Below are 25,425 nucleotides of genomic sequence, written 5' to 3' on the forward strand. Positions count from 1 at the left end.
GATCCCTGAGGCACACCGCTGGACACAGGCATCCAGTTTGAAAAACAACCCTCGACAACCACCCTCTGTCTTCTGTCGTCAAGCCAATTTTGTATCCAATTGGCTACCTCACCTTGGATCACATGAGATTTAACCTTATGTAACAACCTACCATGCGGTACCTTGTCAAATGCTTTGCTGAAGTCCATGTAGACCACGTCTACTGCACAGCCCTCATCTATCTTCTTGGTTACCCCTTCAAAAAACTCAATCAAATTCGTGAGACATGATTTTCCTCTCACAAAACCATGCTGACTGTTCCTAATTAGTCCCTGCCTCTCCAAATGCCTGTAGATCCTGTCCCTCAGAATACCCTCTAACAACTTACCCACTACAGATGTCAGGCTCACTGGTCTGTAGTTCCCAGGCTTTTCCCTGCCGCCCTTCTTAAACAAAGGCACAACATTTGCTACCCTCCAATCTTCAGGCACCTCACCTGTAGCGGTGGATGATTCAAATATCTCTGCTAGGGGACCCGCAATTTCCTCCCTAACCTCCCATAACGTCCTGGGATACATTTCATCAGGTCCCAGAGATTTATCTACCTTGATGCGCGTTAAGACTTCCAGCACCTCCCTCTCTGTAATATGTACACTCCTCAAGACATCACTATTTATTTCCCCAAGTTCCCTAACATCCATGCCTTTCTCAACCGTAAATACCGATGTGAAATATTCATTCAGGATCTCACCCATCTCTTGTGGTTCCGCACTTAGATGACCTTGTTGATCCTTAAGAGGCCCTACTCTCTCCCTAGTTACCCTTTTGCCCTTTATGTATTTGTAGAAGCTCTTTGGATTCACCTTTGCCTGATCTGCCAAAGCAATCTCATATCCCCTTTTTGCCCTCCTGATTTCTCTCTTAACTCTACTCCGGCAATCTCTATACTCTTCAAGGGATCCACTTGATCCCAGCTGCCTATGCATGTCATATGCCTCCTTCTTATTTTTGACTAGTGCCTCAATCTCCCGAGTCATCCAAGGTTCCCTACTTCTACCAACCTTGCCCTTCACTTTATAAGGAATGTGCTTACCCTGAACCCTGGTTAACACACTTTTGAAAGCCTCCCACTTACCAGACGTCCCTTTGCCTGCCAACAGACTCTCCCAATCAACTTCTGAAAGTTCCTGTCTAATACCATCAAAATTGGCCTTTCCCCAATTTAGAATTTTAACTTTTGGGCCAGACCTATCCTTCTCCATAGCTATCTTAAAACTAATGGAATTATGATCACTGGTCCCAAAGTGATCCCTCACTAACACTTCTGTCACCTGCCCTTCCTTATTTCCCAAGAGGAGGTCAAGTTTTGCCCCCTCTCTAGTCGGGCCATCCACATACTGAATGAGAAATTCCTCCTGAATACACTCAACAAATTTCTCTCCATCCAAGCCCCTAATGCTATGGCTGTCCCAGTCAATGTTGGGAAAGTTAAAGTCCCCTACTATTACCACCCTATTTTTCTTGCAGCTGTCTGTAATCTCCTTACATATTTGCTCCTCAATTTCCCGTTGACTATTTGGGGGTCTGTAGTACAATCCTATCAAAGTGATCTCTCCCTTCTTATTTTTCAGTTCTACCCATATGGACTCAGTGGGCGAACCCTCGGATATATCCCCTCTCACTACTGCCGTGATGTTCTCCCTAATCAAGAACGCAACTCCCCCTCCTCTCTTACCTCCTGCTCTATCTTTCCTATAGCATCTGTACCCTGGAACATTGAGCTGCCAGTCCTGCCCCTCCCTTAGCCATGTTTCAGTAATAGCTATAACATCCCAGTCCCATGTACCCATCCATGCCCTGAGTTCATCTGCCTTGCCCATCAGACTTCTTGCATTGAAATAAATGCAGTTTAATCTAGACTTCCCTTGGTCTTTGCCCTGCTTTCTCAGACCATCTGTCCGGTCATGTTCTGTACACTCTCCCTTACTGCCTTTTGTTTCTGTCACCACTTTATTTCCCACTGACTTCCTGCATCGGTTCCCATCCCCCTGCCACATTAGTTTAAACCCTCCCCAACAGCACTGGCAAACACTCCCCCTAGGACATTGGTTCCAGTCCTGCCCAGATGCAGACCGTCCAATTTGTACTGGTCCCACCTCCCCCAGAACCGGTTCCAATGGCCCAGGAATTTGAATCCCTCCAGCTTGCACCATCTCTCAAGCCACGTATTCATCTTAGCTATCCTGTCATTCCTACTCTGACTAACCCGTGGCACTGGTAGCAATCCTGAGATTACTACCTTTGAGGTCCTACTCTTTAGTTTAACTCCTAACTCCCTAAATTCAGCTTGTAGGACCTCATCCTGTTTTTTACCTATATCGTTGGTGCCTATATGCACCACGACAACTGGCTGTTCACCCTCCCCCTCCAGAATGTCCTGCAGCCGCTCCGAGACATCCTTGATCCTTGCACCAGGGAGGCAACATACCATCCTGGAGTCTCGGTTGCGTCCGCAGAAACGCCTGTCTATTCCCCTTACAATCGAGTCCCCTATCACTATAGCTCTGCCACTCTTTTTCCTGCCCTCCTGTGCAGCAGAGCCAGCCACGGTGCCATGAACCTGGCCACTGCCACCTTCCCCTGGTGAGCCATCTCCGCCAACAGTATCCAAAACGGTATACCTGTTTTGGAGGGAGATGACCGCAGGGGACCCCTGCACTGCCTTCCTACTCTTCCTCTGTCTGTTGGTCACCCATTCACTATCTCCCTCAGTAATTTTTATCTGCGGTGTGACCAACTCACTGAACGTGCTATCCACGACTTTCTCAGCATCGCGGATGCTCCAAAGTGAGTCCATCCGCAGCTCCAGAGCCGTCAAGCGGTCAAACAATAGCTGCAGCTGGACACACTTCCCGCAGGTGAAGGAATCAGGGATACAGGAAGGAGCCCTGAATTCCCACATCCCACAAGAGGAACATGACACGGCGCTGGGATCTCCTGCCATGACTTAACCCTTAAATTAGCTTAAGAACAACTACAATGTCAAGAGAAAAAAAAAGGAAAGAAAAACTACTTACCACTCCCTTTAAGGAGTTTACTCCTTTAAATTGTTCTCAATTTAGAGAATGTTAACTACACTGGGGACCTTGATTCACTAAAAAATAAACGCTACTTCCTATAAGACCTGCAGACCTTCCCTTTCCTTTTACTTCAGTTACTGTAGATAAGGAGAAATACTCACCTGAACCTACTCACCAATCAGGTGCCTCCCCTGTGTCGCGTCCCGATCTGATTCCTGACGTCACTTCGAACTTGGTCGCAGCTCGGCTCGGCTCGGCTCCTCTCAGCGCTCTGAAATCCCGCCTTTTATCGGACGCTCCCTCCGCTCGGCTCGGCTCCTCTCAGCTGTTCTCAGCGCTCTGAAATCCCGCCTTTTATCGGACGCTCCCTCCGCTCGGCTCGGCTCCTCTCAGCTGTTCTCAGCGCTCTGAAATCCCGCCTTTTATCGGACGCTCCCTCCGCTCGGCTCGGCTCCTCTCAGCTGTTCTCAGCGCTCTGAAATCCCGCCTTTTATCGGACGCTCCCTCCGCTCGGCTCGGCTCCTCTCAGCTGTTCTCAGCGCTCTGAAATCCCGCCTTTTATCGGACGCTCCCTCCGCTCGGCTCGGCTCCTCTCAGCTGTTCTCAGCGCTCTGAAATCCCGCCTTTTATCGGACGCTCCCTCCGCTCGGCTCGGCTCCTCTCAGCGCTCTGAAATCCCGCCTTTTATCGGACGCTCCCTCCGCTTGGCTCGGCTCCTCTCAGCTGTTCTCAGCGCTCTGAAATCCCGCCTTTTATCGGACGCTCCCTCCGCTCGGCTCGGCTCCTCTCAGCGCTCTGAAATCCCGCCTTTTATTGGACGCTCCCTCCGCTTGGCTCGGCTCCTCTCAGCTGTTCTCAGCGCTCTGAAATCCCGCCTTTTATCGGACGCTCCCTCCGCTCGGCTCGGCACTTGGAAAAGTATGGGCTAATAATGAAAGTCAGCATGGCTATTAAAGGCAAATCATATTTGACTAACTTGATTGAGTTTTTTGATGAAGTAATGGAGAGGGTGGATGAGTATATGAATTTTCAAAAGGCATTTGATAACGTACCACAAGGCTTGTTAGCAAAATTAAGGGCCATGGGATTAAAAAAGGGACAGTGGCAGAGTGGATACGAAATTAGCTAAAAAGGACAGAAAGCAGAGAGTAGTGGTGAATGATTGTTTTACAGACTGGAGGAAAGTATACAGTGGTGTTCAGCAGGGGTCAGTATTAGGACTACTGTTCATTTTGATATGTATTAACGACCTGCACTTGAGTATATAGGGCATAATTTCAAAGATTTCAGATGACATGAAACTCAAATGTATTAAATAATTAGGATATAACATACTTCAGGAGGACAGAGACTGGTGAAATGGGCAGACACGTGGCAGATGAAATTTAATGCAGGAAGGTGTGAAGTGATCATTTTGGTAGGAATGAGAGGTAATATAAACGAAATGATACAATTCTAAGGGGTGGGGGGGGGGGAAAGAGAAGGTACAGGAACAGAGACCTGGGGGGTGTATGTACACACATCTTTGACGGTGACAGGACAAGTTGAAAAGGCTGTTAAAAAAGCATATGGGATCCTTGGCTTTATTAAAGGCAGAGAGTACAAAAGCAAGGAAGTTATGCTAAACCTTTATAAAACACTGGTTAGGCTTCAGCTGGAGTATTGTGGCCAATTCTGGGCACCAAACTTTAGGAAGACTGTCAAGGCCTTAGAGAGGGTGCAGAAGAGATTTACTAGAATGGTAAAAGTGATGAGGGTCTTCAGTTATGTAGAGAGACTGGAGTTGTTCTCCTTAGAATAGAGAAGAGGAGAAGATTTGATAGGTGTTCAAAATCAAGAATGGTTTTGATGGAGTAAAGAAAAAACTGTTTCCAGTGGCAGAAGGGTCAGTAACCAAAGGAGACCGATTTAAGGTAATTGGCAAAAGAACCAGAGGTGATATGAGGAAAAAAAAATGTACACAGTGAGTTGTTAGGATCTAGAATGCACTGCTTGAAAAGAGTAGTGGAAGCAGATTAAATAATAACTTTAAGGGAATTGGATAAATACTTAAAGGGGAAAAATTTACAAGGCAATGGGGAAAGAGCAGGGGAGTGGGACTAATTGGATAGCTGGCACAGGCATGATATGCCAAATGGCCTCCTTCTGTGCTGTATCATTCTTTAAAAAAGTCCAAAAACCTTGTAAAGTTGGTTTGAGCTACACTTTGACTTTTCCCCAGCTGAAAATACAGTTGAGGTCCTTCCTTCAGAGTCTAATGAATATTCAGAGTGTGTAACAACTTGCTGTTTAAGTCCCACCCCTTTGCAGTCCAGACAAAGCCCAGGAGAGGTAGATTGCAAAAAAATATAGGGTCTCGATTGTGAGAGCCTCCCTTAAGACTAAGATCTACAAGATGCACTGCAGCAACTTGCCAAGACTTCTTTGACAGCACCTCCCAAACCAGTGACCTCTACCACCTAGAAGAACAAGGGCAGCAGGCACATGGGAACACCACCACCTGCACGTTCCCCTCCAAGTCACATACCATTCCGACTTGGAAATATATTGCCGTTCCTTCAACGTCGCTGGGTCAAAATCCTGGAACTCCCTACCCAACAGCACTGTGGGAGAACCTTCACCATACAGACTGCAGTGGTTCAATGCTGCAGCTCACCACCACCAAGGGCAATTAGGGATGGGAAATAAATCCTGGCCTTTTCAGCGATGCCCACATCCTATTGAAATGAATTTTAAAAAGTCTGTTTTGTCTCTGGATACTTGGACCCCTGTCAATGAGGCCTGGGTGACCATGGAGAGAACGGCTTCTTCTGCTCTCAACCATTGGGGCTGTGATACAGAAAAGCCTCTCCTGATTTTCATTTCAATTGACGTCAATAGAAATAAATATCTGGACATGTTTAACGTGCGGCCGAGCTGATATTGCGCGTTTCATACTTGTCTGAAGTCAAAATTACCACCTTGTCTTATAAAACTAGCACCCAAGGTCTCAGAGGCCAGTCATAATATTCATGAGAATGATGTGTTACACTTATTGCCTCTTTAGATTTCCACTGCCAGAAGCCACATAGCACAGATTCTGTGGTACACTGCCTTTCTGTAAATCTCACCAGACTGCAGTGATGTCGGAGGTGCACTACTGCACATTCACCACCAGATGCCGCAGGATGCTCATGACAGCCTCAAAGGATGAAAATGCATTTTTTTCCTGTATCAACTAATGTTTGAAGGCAGTAGGTTACCAATTCCTTGGCCATACAATTGGCACACAGTGAGGGCTTGCTGGATCTTTCTTCATCTGGCTGCTGGTCCTCACTTGTGACTTGTGCTTCACTTGGTATATCTGCCTCAAACGCTCCCTAAATTTTCCAAGATTCTAGTAGTTGTCTTGGAACTGAGAACAGAGGAAGTGACTGATGCAAGCTGCTGTAATGTGCCAGGGTTTGAGATCCATGGTGCCACTTGCTCCAGCCTCATCCTGGGAGGAACCTATAAGAGAAAAGGAAGACGACTCTCAATTCATCAAGGCAATGCCTTCAAAGAAAGGTAAGATCATGTCTTGTGCATCACACTTAGCAAGTGTAGCCCCAGCAGGAAGGATTAAGATAGAGTGTGGAAATTATAATAAGTGGAGGATATTGATGAGTAGTGCTACCATGCATCCAAACTCAAACTAACCAATCCTTTCCATCCCAGCACTTTAGGAGCTGCTTAAGCATGGATAATCCCTCAGCTGTCCTGGTTCACGCTCTCTACGGTTATGTGCAGCCTTGACCTGTAACCACAACACATTTAGGAACTACTTGAAAAGCCCAAATAGCATCCGAGTCCCAGCTATCTCTCTGCCACGGCCTTGAAATTTAGCTAGCGTGGAGGTTCTGCTGCTAGCACTCTTTACGAGCTGCACTCTTATGTGCAAAGTATTACTGGTCCCCACTACAGTTGTGCTGTCTACCTTCAGTGTATGAAGCTGTCGCAAGAAGTGGTAAACGTTCACTGCATTCTATGGGGGAAGAAATGTCCTTGAAACATGTACAGTATAACATCTGGAAAAGCTTTCTAGCCCCAGACATGTGGGCTACTTACATCCTGTTAACTGGTGAACCCAATTAATTGTGCTCCCAGTGGTGTTCTCACCAGATGCTGGAAGCAGACGTGCTATGACCTTTGAGGGAGCTTGGTCAGTATCGGATAAGGCGTGCCGTACACGCACACACACTCCCAAAGTGCTTTAAACGTAATTCATTAGTTGTAAAGTGCAGTCACTTATGTAGACACAGCAGTCAATTTGCACACGATTCTACAAATAGCAAATTGATGAATGACCAGTTAATCTGTTATTGCTGGTGTTGGTTGAGGAATAAATGTTGGCTAGGATACCACAGGAACTCTGCTCTTCAAAATAGTATCATGGAAACTTTTACATCCATTTGGGTATGCTGACAGGGCATCTGAGAAAATGGATGTAGCAGATGAATGGATGTATGCAGGGTTGCTGAGGTCAAACAAAGGATAATGGTTCAAATGTGGGTTGGAGCAGCAGTTCATTAGGAACATGCATTTAGCAATTATTGTGCTGGGGTGACTGATTTTTTAATTAAAATAGTGGTCTATTGATTTTGCCAGATTTGTCTTCCTTCCTGTATTGAGTACATCCGGCAACTTATCAGCCTCAGGCTCATCTGCGTTTTCTTCAAGATTTGACATTTTTGGCATACTGGCATGCGACTGGAGCAGGTTATGGATTGGGACATGGTTACATTAGGTCTGCGCTGGGGTTTCCTCAGCCATTAAAGGCAGATGCTTCTGATGTCCACCCCCTTTTCTAGATGATAGAAGGAGGTAGAACTGGAAGAATACCACACATTGGAATTCTTGCAGTTCCATTTCTGTTGCCCCCAATGTAATGTATGCATATATGAATCAGGCGTATGTTACTTGCCAGGACTGCATTTTGGTGGAAAGAAAAATAGAAAACTTGCATTTAGAGCGCTTTTCACCTCAGGATGTCACAAAGCACTTTACAACCAATGAAGTACTTTTAAAGTGTGGTTACTGTTGTAATATAGGGAAATGCAGCAGTTAATTTGCATACAGCAAGGTCCCACAAACAATGAGTGACCAGATAATCTGTTTTTAGTAATTTTGGTTGAGGAATAAATATTGTTCAGGACATCAGGGAGAACTCCCCTGTTCTTCTAGTGCCATGGGATCTTTCACGTTCGAGACGGTTTAACTTCTCATCCGATAGTGTATCACTCCTCAGTACTGCACTGAAGGGTCAGCCTGGATTATGACAAGCCACAAAATTCTGATTTAATGGAGTGGTCCTGCCTACTTTATACAAATGTCCCTGACTGGGAAATTGGGGTGAGGGGCACAACATGCCAGCAGACGAAGTATCCCCCACCATGGTACAGCAGTACTCCTGGTTTTCAAGCCCCGAGTCAAAGAATTAGAGGCAGATATGTAGATCAAGGAACTCCCACCAAGTGTAATTATCTCTCAGTCAAGGCTACGGAGGCTGAATGAAGGGAGAAAAAGTATGAGAACAGAAGGCAAAGAAACAGCAATAGAAATGGAAGAAAAACAAGAGGGAAGCAACACAAGAACGCTGGGGTTTATATTCGATAACGCCCAAAACCGGACGTTAGCATTGCAGTCCGTGATTAACCTGCGCCCAGTGCTTCCATTGCAGGCAGGACGAGGCATTTGTCCTGCCTGAACACTCATCTAAGCCAAGTGTTCAAAACTGCATCAACATGATTATTCAAGGATATTTTCACTTTCCACCAGCAGGGGGAGTCTGAATCTCAAAGGCAGGCTGTATCTGACAGGCAGCCTGCACCTCTTAAAAAGGTAGCCTGTACCTGTTATTTGCAAAAAAATATATGGATCTGCACGGAGATCAGTCATCGCACATGTAAAACACAGGTCTGGTCACTGTTTGCAAACTGATGAGTTATGTTAAAACATTGAATAAAGCTTGCACACCACTAAATCCCATATCCTCTAATCTGCATGTCAGACCTCACCAATCCGCCGGTCCAAGTTGGTACCAGGCCGAGAGTCTGTGCCAAGATTCTCTGCTGATGCACTAGAGGCCTTGGTGCAAGAGGAAGACGGAAGGAGGGATATCCTACATCCACAGGGCCAGTGGGGGGTGGGGTCCTCCCCCAAGAGGCCCTCCAGACATATGCTCAAAAGGCAGTGGGTGGCAGCAGGGGACAGTCAATGCCAGGCGCCTAGCATCATGAACACAGATGCAGTGCAGGAAGACGTTCAATGCTTTGACACGAGTGGTCAAGGTGAGTGAGGTCAACTGTCAAGTGGTGTCTCCTACCAACTGCACCATTAACCACATGCACTGCCCCACACACTGCACCCCCTATTACCCACAAACTCTCAATCGGTACTCAATTCTTCCAATCAGACGCTTCCTCTCACCCTTACACATTACCACTGTTGCAAGCTGCACGCCCACAACTCACAGGCCACACACTGGCAGCTATTCAACCATGACAGGCACATCACCCAGACACTTTCTTGCAGGAGACGGTGCCACATAACAGGAGGCAGCAAGTGGCTGTGGCATTTAGCCTCTAAAGCACGTTCAGTCATTCAATGAGGTCATGGTTGGTCTGTGATCTAATTCCATATAACTGCCTTAGCCCCACATCCCTAAATACCCTTGGCTCAGAGATTTATCAATTTCAGATTTAAAATTCACAATCAAGCTAGCATCAACCACCATTTGCAGAAGAGTATTCCAAACTTATCCCACCCTTTGCGTGTAGAAGTGTTTCCTAACTTTACTCCTGCACCTCCTGGCTCTAAATGTTATGCTATGGCCCCTCGTCCTAGCATTCAAGTATAGCAGACCTCTAAAAACAAACAAACAGTTACAAATACATCAGATGCCAGAAGCAATTCAGCAGCTAACTTGTAAATCCTGCATGGGTCCTTTAAATAGCACTGGTTGGGGAGATTCCTCCAGGCATTCGAAGACATGTTTCAGATGGTTGTGTGGAGCGTTAAGTGCTGAAATGGTGTCTAACACTTTAAATCAGCCTTGCACACTGAATGCATAGTCTCCCTCTTTACATGATGCTGGCATTAGTTATCTGCACATGTGCTAAACCCTTTACCAAGATGGCGTCCAGTGCATCCTAGACGTCACGTTGGATATTTGGGAGGCCACATAGCACCAAAACAACCAGTGCTACACGGCCCAGTTTAGCACCCACTAAGCTATATGTACAAAATAAACAAAGTATGGAAACAGTTTATGTTTTTATGCTTTTTCTCAGTGGGTTTATACTTGCGCTAGTGGAAAATACATATTTACCAGATTTGAACATAGGAGGGGATGCAGGTGAAAAATTTTAGTTGTCCGCTATTTATAGAAAAATGCATGCAAGGAAAACCATGCAAGTCATTTTCTTTATGCACTTATTTTTGATTTGACTATAGTGAACAGCAGAAATCTTCATGATTGCTGATGTAATAATGTTACTCATTGCACAGCCCATACAAATTTTGTAACTTTAGAACAGAACAAAGCTAATAATTAAAAGGTTTTTTTTAAAAAGTTACTTACATTATTAACCAGCCTGTCCCAGCACAGAAGGGAAGTGGTTTCCAGGGAAAGACCTATAAACAAAGTGTGTGGCCAACTTGACTGACACCATAACCAGACAAAACAAACTGGATAAAGAAAAGGCAAACCTTCAAAAGCAGCCAGAATATGTTAAACATACTTGGCTCAAACTTGAAACAAATTAGTTAAAGTTATCGGACACTGATCAAAGCATTAAGTTTCCTAGGGTGGTGGTATTGATTACAACTGTATCAGAGATCCGAGAGAAACAGCAGAGTCAATAATCGGCTACAGTGTCTTTGAAAGATAACTGTGGCCAGAAACCTTTGACTGGGGGTTTATCTGTGGTTCTGTGTTGGGACAGGCCTATTTACTATGAAGTAGTAACACTGTATATTTCATTACAAATTTTAAAGATAATTAGCAAAAATTGCAGACAGAAAACTCTCAATTTTTTTTAATTAGTCACATTTTGATGTTCCTTATTAATGGCTGAGTGACCCAACTGATTCTTTTGGCTGCTTATCCATTCATCCACCATTAATAATACCCTTATATAATGAGGCCTTTTCACTTAATCCAATTGTGTTGGAAACAAAAAAAGAGTTAATGTAACATGGCAGTTCACCAGCTAGTTAATAATGATCAAAAATGAACATTAATGTTTACTGATTTACTATTGTGGCAAGCAGTCAAAAAATTAAAGATTGATTTTGTTTCAATGTGTTGGAAACACTGGCTAAAAACCAATAGCTAATTTATTGAAATAAAAACTTCTACTTACAGTATTTAGTGCAAAACAGCATGTGCAACTGTAATTATAAACTTAACCATCATCCTCAATATATCAAAACAATAAAGTTGCTCCTCCACACTCCCCCCCCCCCACCCCCCCCAAAACTATTTCACTACATAACTTGAACCCATAGAGATATTTACTTTGTGTGCTGAATCACTGCCAGAGTCAAATTAGCACAGACCCTCAGCAATCACAGATAAACCCCCAGCTGAAGGCTTCTGGCCACAGTTATCTTTCAAAGACACTAGCTGATTATTGACTCTGCTGCTTCTCTCAGATACAGTTGTAATCAATACCACCACCCTAAGAAACTTAATGCTTTGATCTGCATCTGCTAACTTTAATTTGTTTCAAGTTTGAGCCAAGTATGTTTAATATCTGTGCTGGTTGACAATCAACAAGTTTGTCTTTACCAAGGAAGAAGATACTGCCAAAGTCACAGTAAAAGGGGAGGTAGTTGAGATACATACTGGATGGGGTGAAAATTGATAAATGAGGTACTGGAAAGACTGGCTACGCTTAAGGTAGATAAGTCACCCGGTCTGGATGGGATGCATCCTAGGTTGCTGAGGGAAGTACGAGTGGAAATTGCAGAGATGCTGGCCATAATCTTCTAATCCTCCTTAGATACAGGGGTGGTGCCAGAGGACTGGAGAATTACAAATGTTACACCTTTTTTGAACAAGGTGTTAAGGATAAACCCAGCAACTACTGGCCAGTTTAACCTTGGTGGAGAAGCTTTTAGAAAAAATGATAATGGGACAAAATTAAGTCACTTGACAAGTGTAGACTAATACAAGGAAAGCAAGCATGGATTTGTTAAAGGCAAATTGTGTTTAACTAACGAGAGTTTTTTGATGAGGTAACAGAGGGCAATGTGGTTGATGTATATATGGACTTTCAAAGGGTGTTTGATAAAGGGCCACATAATAGGCTTGTCAGCAAAATTAAAGCCCATGGAATAAAAAGGTAGTGGCAGCATGGATATGAAATTGGCTTAGTGCCAGGAAAGAGTAGTGGTGAACGATTGTTTCAGACTGGAGGAAGGCATACTGGTTTTCCCCAGGGGTCAGTACTAGGACTACTGCTTTTTTTGATATGTGTTAAATGACTTGGACTTGGGTGTACAGGGTACAATTTCAAAATTTGCAGATACAAAACTTGGAAGTGTAGTGAACAGTGAGGAGGATAGTAATAGACTTCAAGAGGACACAGACAGGCTGGTGAAATGGGCAGGCACATGCAGATGAAGCTTAATGCAGAGAAGTGTGAAGTGATCATTTTGGCAGGAAGAATGAGGAGAGGCAATATAATCTAAATGGTACACTTCTAAAGGGGCTATAGGAACAGAGACCTGGGCACATATGCACAAATCTTTGAACGTGGCAGGACAGGTTGAGAAAGTGGTTTAAAAAAGCACAGGTTCCTGGGCTTTAGAAATAGATGTAAGGAATCTTACAACACCAGGTTATAACTGGGTGTTGTAAGATTCTTTACATTTGTCCACCCCTGTCCATCACTGGCATCTCCACATCATTTATAATTAGAGGCATAGAGTATAAAAGCAAGGAAGTTATGTTAAACCTTTATAAAACACTGGTTAGCCACAACTGGAGTATTGTGTCCAATTCTGGGCACTGCACTTTAGGAAGGATGTGAAGGCCTTAGAGGGTGCAGAAAATATTTACTAGAATGGTTCCAGGGACAAGGGACTTCAGTTATGTGGATAGACTGGGGTTGATCTCCTTGGAGCAGAGAAGGTTGAGGAGATTTGATAGAAGTGTTCAAAATCATGACAGGTTTAGATAAAGCAAATAAAGAGAAACTGTTCCCATTGGTGGAAGGGTTGAGAACCAGAGGACACAGATTTACAGTGATTGCCTTCAGTTCTTTTGCCAATGTGAGGAAAAGCTTTTACGCAGCAAGTAGTTATGATCTGGAATGTGCTGTCTGAAAGGGTGGTGGAAGCAGATTCAATTGTGCCTTTCAAAAAGGAATTGGACAAATATTTGGAGAAAAAAATTGGAAGGCTATAGATAAGAGCAGGTGATAGGGACTAACTGGATTGCTCTTAAGAGCTAGCACAGGCTCGATGGGCTGAATGGCCTCCTTCTGTGCTGTAGTTGTTCAGCCAGCTATTGAAGTCACTAATCAATAGAACACCAAATGAGCCTACATTCAATGTTAACGTACTAAACTCCCTTTTGTTTGACAGAATCAAGACCCATATTAATTAATTGACCTTTGCCTGCCTGGAAGAAATGTGTATTTTAATGCAGAAACAGCCTCCAGATGCCATAATTACCATTACTAGTAATTAGGTATTCAATTTGTCATAAGCTCTAGCAGCCTGCAAAGGTATGTCGGCAGTAAGATCTTTGGCTCCTCCTGCTTGCCTCCTTGCTACAGTTGGCTATCCTGCTCATGATTGCTCCATAGATATGGCTTATTGAATGGCAAAATTGTGCAGTATGCAGCAGACTATGGTGATCCTGGAGAATGGGTTTAGCTGTGTTGCAAGATGCCTGATCATCAAGGCATGTAAAATGTTGCTTCAAGATGCTTATCGTATGCTCTATACTGTTTTCCCCTATACCCAACCTTTTCAGATTATGTTATAAGTATATGAAAAGGAATTTGATAAGTGTTGATTTTGCAAAACTAGCCCCAGGAATGACTGGCAGCCAGGATTAAGCTGACTCAGCACATTGAGCTGACTGTACCCAGTTTTGCAAGGTCAGCTCATCTGAATAATTAGCACAAGCTCGCTGTACAGCTGCAGCCTTGTGCCCACAGCTAGGCTAGTGGGGGTTGTGCAAAATAAGATGTGAGCATTTAAAAGCAAGTGGGGGAAACTTTCCAAGGACACTTCACTGGTGGGGCTTCAGCTACAGCAGGCAGCTGACCACACACCTGCGATTTTCTGATAAGCCACCTGCTATCTGAAAGGCTGTGTTGGTACTGCACAATCTTAGAAAATTTATCCCATTTGATTCAACCTTTATGAAGCTTCAAGGCAGATTTTAAATGTTTCTCAGCCTTTACCAAGACTGGGGAAAATGCCTGGCAAAAATGAAATGAGCAAAACATAATGCAATAGCATAAAACTGTGTGCAGGGAAGTGACGGAATGGCACAGCACCTGATCCTTAATGTGCTCCTAGTGTGCCATGCACTAAGTAACCCTTAAAGGTCACTGAGAAAAATTAAAGGGATGCAGCAACTTATGGATAAAACGGCCACATTGGGGAATGGGATCTAATTTTTTCAAATAACCTAGTTTTTTTTTTAAAAACCTAATCTTTCAATTTTTAATATTTATCATCTTTTCAAAGCTGCGAGCCAAAGTAACCCAATGTCAAGGGTCAGCAGGTAAATAGAGTACGTATACACCGGCACCCTGCTTGATGGCTGGTGTAATGGACGTGCTGCTGCATAAGGTGACTGCAAGCAGGGCACTCTCCTGCTCCTGTCGGATCCACATTCAGGTAAGTATTTTTCAACAAACTTACTTTTTTGGTAGCGAGCTCCTGTGATCTCTTTAAGCACCGTCAGTTATGCCACACATACCACATTTTCCTAAACGCAGTCAGCCCAACACTGGCTGCGATCAGGACAGACCAACTTTGTTAAGGGCTCAAACAGGAGTTAGGATCATTATTTGCATTTGCAAAGGGTCCAACGCCTTTTTCTGCCTTTACCAATACAGCAGGAGGCACACTTCCAGCGCGGAATGTACCATATTGGTCGCTTTGCTGTCCGTTTTACGCCTGAAAAATGGACACCAACCAATTTCTAGGCTGCAAAGTCCAAAATTAATAACTTCATCAAGGAATTACAAAGCATGAAGTAGGAACCTCTCGAAATATTGAAGTACTTTTAGCACAGTTCTCATGGAAGACAGAATTGGAAGCATAACGGAGATACTCAATGCAATCATTAGCATGTGGATTGCGTGGCAAAATTATGAATAAAACATACATAGAACAGCTTTCTTTGTGCTGATTTGCCTCTGGATGAAACAAAGAAATTGCAGCCTGGAGTTTTGAAATGGAAAATGCTCAAACACAAACAACTGCAAAATCTCAGACAAAATAGGACTTTAATTCTAAATAACTGCTTCATTCTTGTTTTTCACAATATTATCTTTCTCCGGCTCTAAAACTGCTAACTAGTAAATTATTGTGGATTTTGTCCTTGAAGATTTGACAACTCCAGCCCAATAAGTCTGCACAGACTTTGAAAACTACATCATGTTGAGTTGTGCCACTTGTACAGGATAACAGCCATACCATATTCAACAGAACCCTAACTGACATGCTGAGATGTGAGTCCTTGAAGCAATGCAGATAAGGATATTTCCACAATCCTCCACACTGTACCGCAAGGTATACTCCGGTCTTTATGATGGTTAGACAACATTCTTACTGCAATAGAACAATGTAGATCTACATCAGCCAGCAGAATGTCATTGCCAATGACTGGATATAGAAATACCACCTGCACATCAGACATGTCTTAAAAAAGTGGACAGCAAAGATGTCTGATGATAAAAAGCCACAACTGGACAAGTCAGGCCCAAAGTATCTACTGGTATCCAAAGATAATGTAATAATACTCAAAAATAGCAAGTAATCAGTGGGAACCCATCTATGATAGTTATGTGGCAGTTTGGCAACCAACTGCCACTTACTTATGTTGGTAGCATGGCTGGAGTGAGAACAACGGAGAATATGCTGCTTAGAAACCCGAAGGGTGAATTGGCGGTTCCCCAATGACCAACTGTAACTTCAGCAGAAGAATTGCAGAAACCCCTGAAAATGGCATCCAAGTGATGAGGAAAGGTTCAAGAATTTGGACATTTATCTTTGGAGAGATTTCGAAGTGATTTCATTAAAGATGTCAAGATTAGAAGGAAATTGATTGAGGCAAATTCTTTTTTTGGTAAAGGGTTCAAATACCAGAGGACCAAAGTTAAAAATTAGGAAGCTATGAGTAAGAAGGGAAGTGAGAAAGCACATTTTCTCTCAAAGGAAAAGAGAGTGGTGGAATAAGTTACCAGAAAAGCTATTGCAACACAGTATAAATGGGTTCAAGAGACAATTAGATGCATTTCTGGAGAGAGAAAGGATTGCAAGAAGGTAGGCAAGTGGGGCTAACTTATGAAAAAAAGGGACAAGCTCATTAGGCCAAATGGCCCTTTCCCTTAAAAAATTCTTGTGCTCTAACTCACTATGATGAATTGTGAATGTGAAACCATGTCCACAGCTGGTATATTAATGCAATATGAATTGAACCATACATTATATTCAAAATATGCATTTATTTTACAGGTCTGCTTCAAAAAAGTTTACTATGAAGTTTATCTAAAGTATTGTACTACAAAATTAAAATGCTAAGTATTTTTTACAGTGGAAATGCAGCAGATATACACAGAACAGGTCTCCATGTTTTTCCATTTTGCAAGCATCCTCAGAAGGATAATCCAGCTTTACCTGTATGATAATTCCCTTTGAACCATATTCTGCTTGACAGCCTCTGGAGAATCTTTCCATAAAGACCTAGCAAATCATTTAATGAGAAAAATATATATTTCAATATAATTCAAAATATCTAATACCTCAAGCAAAAATCTATTAAGATCTCAGGTTATTAGGATGATTTTTTTTAAATCCCAAAAGAATATGCAATATAATGCATTCCTATCTCTGGAATTTCAGGCCTCACATTCATAAGCAAAACTGATTACATTGCAGTGTTCTGCATTGTCACTTTTCTATTTCAAAGACATTCTGATGTTTTACTGAGATGGATGTGCTCCCTCTTTTTGTCTCCTGATTAGTACCACCCACTTGACACTTTCCAGTGACAAGTAATTAGCTGAACACAATTGGATGAGAAGAAATAATCTGTTTAAAGGGCACTGTCCTCATGAAAAATTGCTTAGCATTTTTTTTAAATGTTTGAAGATGGAAGACAGCCAGCAAGTTAGTATACCAAACCATATGCCAGTTATCCTACAACACATTTCCATGTGTTGTTTGGCAAAGGACATTGCAAGTTTAAAGGTGTTTTACTACCACAAGATTAGAATGTTTCACCTTCCAATAGCATTTAATTTATTCCTCATCCTTATTGAGAGCATGCAAAATAATGGCAGTCAAATGGTAAGACTTATGAGAAAGAGGAAACTTCTAAAACCAGAAACAAGTAATCTATGCGTTCAGTTTCCATAGCACTTCCTGTATATATTTTTGAATAGAACTACTAATCATTGGCTTAGGCCGGGAATTTCTTCACAGCTGCTCCTGCAACCAACAGAAACCCTGTTTACTGTAAATATATAGGGTTGCCACCACATTTGCAATGAAGTTACGAGGGCGGAGCTGGAGCAACTGAGGAAATGCCAAGCCATACTTGCTTACTCCATGCTTTTCTAGAGAATTGTCATTCCTAGGTCTAAACAGAGGAATACAAAAACAAACAAGTTGTTTTACAGGGAAATATAGGTCTATAGCTTTATTAAAATGATAATCTTATTAAAAACCCACCTTAGTAGAACTATACAAACAGAACAGAGGACACGGGGCACTAGCCACACCAGAAGAAATGTTCAGGATCAGACCCTTTTGTCTGAAAGTACAATATTGCATTGTATAAAAAAAAGGTTAAAATATACTTTATACACCTTTCATTGTCTTTCAAAAGAGAAAAGATTAGATTAGTTGAGATCCAGAATATCCAGTTATTTGCCATAACACTGTTTTTCTCTTCAGCGACCTTGCTCCACTCTCTGGAACTCTGTCCCTAAACCCTGCCGCCACTCCACTTCCTTCTCCACCTTTAAAAACCTCTTTTCGACCAAGGTTTTAAGTCACTTCCCCTTGACTCAGCACCCATTCTTTTAGCTATTTATTTTATCTCCCCCCTCTAATGGGTCTTGGGACATTTTCAATCTTAAGGGTGCCATTTATATGCAAGTTGTAGATTAGAGAATTTTTTTTTAAAAATGGGATGACCATATTTATTGACTTCCTGGCATCAGCCATTCTGCTATAAAAAGAGGCACTGAATTAAAATCAGGCACCTCGTTTCTGGGGACAAATCACTAAAGGAAGTGATCTCAATTCACACATCTGCCAGCAAATGATTTAAAAACACCAGAAACCTGGGAGCATGTCTACTATCTGCCCTTTTGATCACAGGACCATTGCACTTTGATGAATTTCTCGTGTTCAACATTTGAGACAAGAGCTGCAAAGAAAAGATTTTCCGCTAACACACTGCGGCAGCATTTGGCACTGCAAATGCAAGAAGCAAAATCCCACATTATTTCCTAGGGTCCCATCCTTCTAATAATTATGCAGCACATCCAGTGCGGATCCACCCATGCCGGCCGTGCAGACAGGAAATATGCCACAGAAGCACAAGTTGTAACAAATGAGTTCAGGTGCAGCAAGATTAGATCAGGGCAGATTGAAAAGACTTGTACAGCTATGGTTCACCAAATAAGACCTTGAGAAATGGCTCAGAATTATTTTAACTGCTGTGAGAATAAACAGGCTCACTTTTTATATGTACTGCCACAAGAACAGTCAGGCAACTCAGTACAACTGCATCCAACTACAAAAGGGTTCTTTTCATCAGAGTATGGACAATGTTAGTTATATATTGAATGGAAACCCAGTTTATGCCAATCAACTTGGGCCTGGATATTCCAATATGTCAGTATTTAGTCAGAAGTATGGTGGTGCAGGAACTCTGCCTGCCCATGATCTAGCACTGATCTCACTGAACTGTCCGTGTTAGACTGAAGCAGTGCGGCACCTCTTCGTGGGTCTGCTACTGGGCTCAATAAAATCCATAGTACACGTGTCCCGGTGGCCAAAAGATCATTGGGCAGGATCTCAATGACTGCCCATGTTTACAGCTCTGGCACATGCCCAGATGGAACACATCCACATGGTGTCCATCAGTTCACTAGAATCCCTAACCTGTGGGTACCAGAGGAATGAATGTATCAACCCAATCACTGGACATTTAGTTGGTACAGACTGTCTGTTTATATTAGTGGTGAACTCTAAATGGGATGGGGCAGGGGGGTGCTTTTAGTTGGTCTTGGATATTTACTGAAGTTTTTCCCAACTGGCAGATACCACAGGAAATTGAATGTATAATCTGCCCAAATTCTAGAATTGTTATTTCAAGAATTTACTGGTTACTGATTTCTGGTTTGAACAGATCATCCATCATTTTATTTCTGATGCCTTCCTTTTATGGAGATGGGGGGGGGGGGCAGGGGGAGGGCTTGAAGTTGTTCTGGTGGCTTCACCCAATACCACCTATTATCACTAAACAAAATAAAAAAACAGTACAATTGCTAAAATAAGGGAACATCTATAAATGTTTATATTATGGCACAACACCTCCCATCCAGTTTTGGACCAGCTGGTCCAGAAGATTCTGAAATATAAACTGGATACTAAACTCCAGATTTTAAAGTAGAAGCCAACTGCCCCAACCAAAACTTACTTGTGTCTTAAAATGTGGAAAAGTTTTCTTCATTGCTGATGAAAAAAATCATAAAACCTTGATCCCACCCTCTGCCCTGCTACTCCATCCCTGTCTTGCCTCATTTGGTTTGGACTTGAAAAAAGGCAGCAACCTTGTGGGGAAAGGAGAAAAGCAATTGATCTAGTCACATACAAGTGTTGGGGTAATTCACGTGGACAATCTACATCAACGAATCATGTATTTGATCAAAGAAAAACTTTGCTAAACAGCTTCATGAAGGTGGTACAGGATTGTCCTTCATTTCTACTTGAAATCAGAGTGCATATACTTTTGTACATAAGCAGAATGGGGGTCGAGAGCAGGAGGTGCATCTTATGGATAAGATGAGCTCGGAGATGGCATGAGGGGAAATAGGAATAAACAGGAAAAAGCAGCATGGTCAGGGCTAGAGTGCGAGGGGAGGGGTCTGGTGGGAGATTTTGCAAGGTGGGAAAGGTGAAGGGGGGAAAACAGCAGAGTCAGTCTCAATCTTAAGTGATAAAGCTTCTCACACTTGAGGTGAGGGTGGAGTGGGATTTAAGGAGACAGTTGGGGTTATATCTTTGCTCTCCAGGATGATCCCGGAGTAGTGTTTTGTCTAGGAGAGTGAGGCCTGATTGTGCTTGAAATGATCCAGCCAGATTTGGTGATGGATTATGATACTCTAAAGGAATGCCACTGTAGTTATTTTGAGCTATTTTAATTAGCTTTTACTCTGCCTTAAAGATAGTCTGCTAACTGTACTATTTGATCTAGTTATATCTGTTACAAAATATTCTGTAGCAGCATTAACTTCTAAAATATCAAGCAGTACATAATTAGACCAGTCAGTAATTTGGTTCTCAACTCATTTACTCAATTTCCTGGAGACTTGCGCCATTGGAATGGCAAATCTACAGCATTGGATTCACGTTCCAGCACAAAAGACAGGGGAAATAACAGGAGTTATGCTACTATTCAAGTTATGATGTAATTTCCTGGGACTTTTGCACTGCTCAGCCAAAACACTAGGCAAAACCATGAAAAGTTGATCATAGCTCCAACCCCCATTCAAGTCAATGGTGACCGTCTATTTCCTGGTTTTAGGAAAGTTTTCTCACCGCAGCTGCTTTGACTGAAACACTGGCACAGATGGGCCCTTGGCCTCCTGGTATCAATGTGATTTAAGCCTCTCAGCCAGGGAGGACCATAAAAGCAGTGCATGGAGCTTCATCTCTGAAGTCTAGAATCATGTTAATGGACATAATAGGCTTTGACAATTCACCATCAAAAATAAGTTATCGTTGTGTTCATCCTGAAGTAGAGTTCTCAGGGTAAGTGCAAAAATCATTAAATTGACTTACTGGTCTGTGAATGTATTTAAATTCATCTGTTTAAAATAGATTAAAATAAAATCTCTGCTCTGATATTTAATTCAGAGCTAAAACACATCTGTGTGTTTAGGTTTAGTGAATATTGTGTGCACAGTGTAGAGCACCACTAATGAAAGTGAGGGTTTGTTTAATCGGAGACATTTTAGGTAGCTTAAATTACTAAATTGTAAAAAAACATCTAACTTCCTGAAAACAGCAACTGATTACATCCATAACTCCAACAATTTTCTGCAAGTGATCAAGTCCAGCATGGGGAAAGGATTTGTGCAAGATTGTACCCTTGCGTATAAATGGTGTCCATGTAATTTTTTTGTATGATTTTGTGTAATTAAATACTCCAGTGCTGGATATATATGAACTGCACAGAACTGATCTCAGGGTAGGGAGCTCTTAGATCACAGCTTGCAAGAAAGGCAGCCTCAGCATTCTGCCTTCTGGTTTGTTTGCACAAACAAGCTAAAAGATGAAACAAACATTCCTGACTTAGTTAAGGCTGGGACCCTTATCAGTTACTGGGGAACCATAAACAATGGAACCTTACAAGGCAGGTCCATAAAACCTGAACTGGAATCTGAAAGAGAGGCCTGAGGAACCATGGACCCCCAGCCTTGACACAAAGGCAAGACTCAATAAGATGAGACAAAACAGTCTGAGCTACTGTGTAAAGTGATGATTGGTTAAGACCAGACGTGGGACACAAGCTGCTTCTGCAGACCCCTGAAAAAGGTGGAACAGGGGAGGCTGACCACTTTTTCTTAAAGAAACAAAAAGAACTCAAGGCACCATTGAGCATCTCACCCTTTTGAGGACCCCCCCCCCCCTCTGAAAAGGGCAAGGGTCCATGTCAATAGCTGACCCTGGATACACCTCCAAAAGTGGCATAAAGGAGCATCCTGCACTGGTATCAGGTTGTAGAGACTTGGCAGGAGTAACGACTGGTAGCATTGGAGACCAGCCAAACAGCTATTTGACAAACGATCCGGATCAATAGAAGTGGCTCCAGGCAGAGCAGGACTGAGGACGAGGAGTCCAAGAGATCACCCCAGGTGGGACAGAAGACATGAGATAACCAAATTGACAAAAGGTACCCCAGGCGGGGTGAAAAGCGCTTTCTTCAAGACTCCTAGACAAACATGACTCGTACAGAACAGGTGATATGATCCCTTGCTTCGTGTTGTAAACCATTGCCCCAACATTGTGTGTTGGTTCTTTTGTGAAGTTCAATAAAGCACCTCTTACCAGATTGGAGTCACATCAATTACCGGCAACAGTAAAATCTCACATTTGAATTTCATGACTCAGGTTGTCATGCCAATATTGATCTGCTTAATTAATTTGTTGAAGCAGTTGGCTGCACTGCTTCTGAGGTCTCTGATTGGCCATTGGGCCCACTGCTGTGGTGTATTCAAGTTACTTTTCCAGTTTGACAAGAAAAACAGCATTCATAGCCGATCACGCCGTTCCAGGAATCTAACCTTCCTCATAAAAACTGCCCAGAGCTAGCCATTTATTTACTTATCTCCCTCCCCTACATGCATTGATTACTTATGCATTTCTTAAAGCATGATAACAATTCACCCCATATGTATAACACACCAGCTGTATTTTATATGAGCACATGAGCTACATAATTTGTGTGACTGACTTGGATTCAGTTATACTTTTCCTTAAGAAAAAAATGTAATTGGTATCCAGATGAGTAAGAATAATACATGAAACATTGTAGCAAAGTAATTAGGAATAATTTTAGGCATTTGCTAATTCCCTGTGGCATTGCTCACAGACACAAAGAAGAAATGTTACAATCCTGTAACTCTTGCTGCTTGTATCCCATACAAACATACAAATTGAGAGCAGGAGTAGGCCATTCGACCCCTTGAGCCTGCTCTGCCATTTGATAAGATCATGGCTGATCTGATTGTGACCTCACCCCTACTTTCCCATCTACCTACTATAACCTTTGACTCCCTTGTTAATCAGGAATCTATCTAACTCAGCCTTAAAAATATTCAATGACCCTGCCTCCACCGTTCTCCGGGGAAGGGCGTTCCACAGACTCACGACCCTCAATTTTTCCCTCATCTCCGTCTTAAATGGGAGACCTCTTATTTTTAAAAGCTGTGGCCCTAGTTCTAATCTCTCCCACAAGGGAGAACATCCTCTCAGCATCTACCCCTTCTAGTCCCCTCAGGATCTTGTGTATACAGGCCCAACTTGTCAGACCTTTCCTCATAAGATAACCCCTTCATCCAAGGAATCCAAAAAGGCAGTCTTGAACATTTTGCATGCTATCTAGCCATATTCCAGCCCTTTGAGTAGAATTTAGAGTAATTGAAAAGGGGACGGCAATGCAAGTTCGACTTCTTGATTTGCTAACATGCAATCAGATTCACAAAAAAGGGAGAATGTTCAAAGTAAACTAGTTGCAACAGCATTGAACCGCAATAAAAAACACCCAAAGCAAGTATTTTGCCACTGGCACACATCACTGAAATTAAAGTGACAATTAACCCTTTTGAGTACTGAATGTCTTTTGGAACGTGCACATTTGTTACCTGCCAAAAATGATTTTGGCAGGTAACAAACAGGTATACAGGCCCAACTTGTCCAACCTTTCCTCATAAGATAACCCCTTCATCCCAGGAATCAGTCGAGCGAACCTTCTCTCAACCGCCTCCAAAGCAATTATGTCCTTTCTTAAATATGATGTGGAGATGCCGGTGATGGACTGGGGTTGACAATTGTAAACAATTTTACAACACCAAGTTATAGTCCAGCAATTTTATTTTAAATTCACAAGCTTTCGGAGGCTTCCTCCTTCGTCAGGTGATTTCCACATCGTTCACCTGACGAAGGAGGAAGCCTCCGAAAGCTTGTGAATTTAAAATAAAATTGCTGGACTATAACTTGGTGTTGTAAAATTGTTTACAATTTCTTAAATAAGGAGACTAAAACTGCTCACAGTATTCTAGAGGAGGTCTCACCAATGCCCTGTACAACTGTACCAAAACATCTCTACTTTTATATTCCATTCCCCTTGCCTTCCTAATCACTTGCTGTAACTGCATACTAATTTTTTGTAATTCATGTACTAGGACACCCAGATCCCTCTGTACTTCAGAGTTCTACAATCTCTCTCCATTAAAATATAGTGCTTTTCTATTCCTCCTGCCAAAGTGGACAAGTTCACATTTTCCCACATTATACTCCATCTGACAAATGTTTGCCCACTCACAACCTATCTATATCCCTTTGCAGACTCCTTGGGCTCGAATTTAGCAGGCCTGCGGGTTCCCAGCGGGTGGTCCTCCAGGAGCGTGGAAAACGCGGACGGGTAATTGTGTGCGTCCCCCACGCGATCGCGGGATAATTGGACCCATTAAGGCCTGCTTCCGGGTTCTGCGCTCCCCAGCTGCGTGCCGGCCGGCTGCGCATGCGCAGTACCGTCGACGCGATGTAGGAGCTCCAGTTAAAGGGGCAGTCTCCCAAAGCCCCTCCTGCTGCAAGCAAGAGGTCTGGGAGAATGGCTCAACAAAGGGGAAAGGCTGCGCCCCGTTTTTCAGATCTGGCACTGCAGCTGATGCTGGAGGGCGTGAGGAGGAGGAGGGAAACACTCTTCCGAGGATGGGCGCAAGTTCCCTGCCGCCGCAACCAGGAAGGCATGGGCAGAGGTGGCGGCGGAGGTGAGCAGCAGGGGCAACACCCCAAGGACTTGGGAGCAGTGCCGCAAGCGCTTCAATGACCTGACTAGGTCTGGCAAGGTGAGTACACCAACGCACCCTCCCACATCCCGTCCCCACCATCACGCCAAGCAGATCACAACCCCCTCCTGCACAGCCACCACTGCGCTCCATCAGCAATCCTCACAGCCACTCATTCACCATCCTCGCCGTGCACGCCAGTACCCACCGTCCCTGACCCCACCCGAACACTACCACACACCCCAATCCTCATGCAATGGGATGGGCACGTGGCCCACGCTTCCTCCCATCCGTTCCGCGCCACGCTCAACCCAACCACACCGATGCTCGATGCGTCTCAC

General features: G+C 43.2%; 1 protein-coding gene and 1 long non-coding RNA gene across 4 annotated transcripts in view; one reads left to right on the forward strand and one right to left on the reverse strand.

The window, feature by feature from the left end:
• Window positions 1–16,376, forward strand: part of LOC137321050 (uncharacterized) — a 40,045-nt gene extending 23,669 nt beyond the window's left edge. Inside the window, exons 1-3 of one of the 2 annotated variants that reach the window (XR_010962703.1) lie at window positions 13,560–13,816; window positions 14,793–14,945; window positions 15,661–16,376. This is a non-coding gene — a long non-coding RNA (uncharacterized lncRNA). Of the gene's footprint in view, window positions 1–13,559; window positions 13,817–14,792; window positions 14,946–15,660 lie in introns of those variants that run through there. The other variant, XR_010962702.1, reaches the window with a different exon arrangement.
• The window catches only part of hsd17b3 (hydroxysteroid (17-beta) dehydrogenase 3), a 70,919-nt gene that overhangs the window by 12,431 nt on the left and 33,063 nt on the right, over window positions 1–25,425 (reverse strand). For both annotated transcript variants that reach the window (XM_067983201.1, XM_067983200.1), the window contains exons 8-9: window positions 18,009–18,090; window positions 16,953–17,018 (exon numbers count right to left, since the gene is read on the reverse strand). In XM_067983201.1, coding sequence (XP_067839302.1) covers window positions 16,953–17,018; window positions 18,009–18,090 — 148 coding nt within the window. The remainder of the gene's footprint in view (window positions 1–16,952; window positions 17,019–18,008; window positions 18,091–25,425) is intronic.

The sequence above is a fragment of the Heptranchias perlo genome, chromosome 4 (assembly GCF_035084215.1).
Source record: "Heptranchias perlo isolate sHepPer1 chromosome 4, sHepPer1.hap1, whole genome shotgun sequence".
Taxonomy (NCBI): domain Eukaryota; kingdom Metazoa; phylum Chordata; class Chondrichthyes; order Hexanchiformes; family Hexanchidae; genus Heptranchias; species Heptranchias perlo.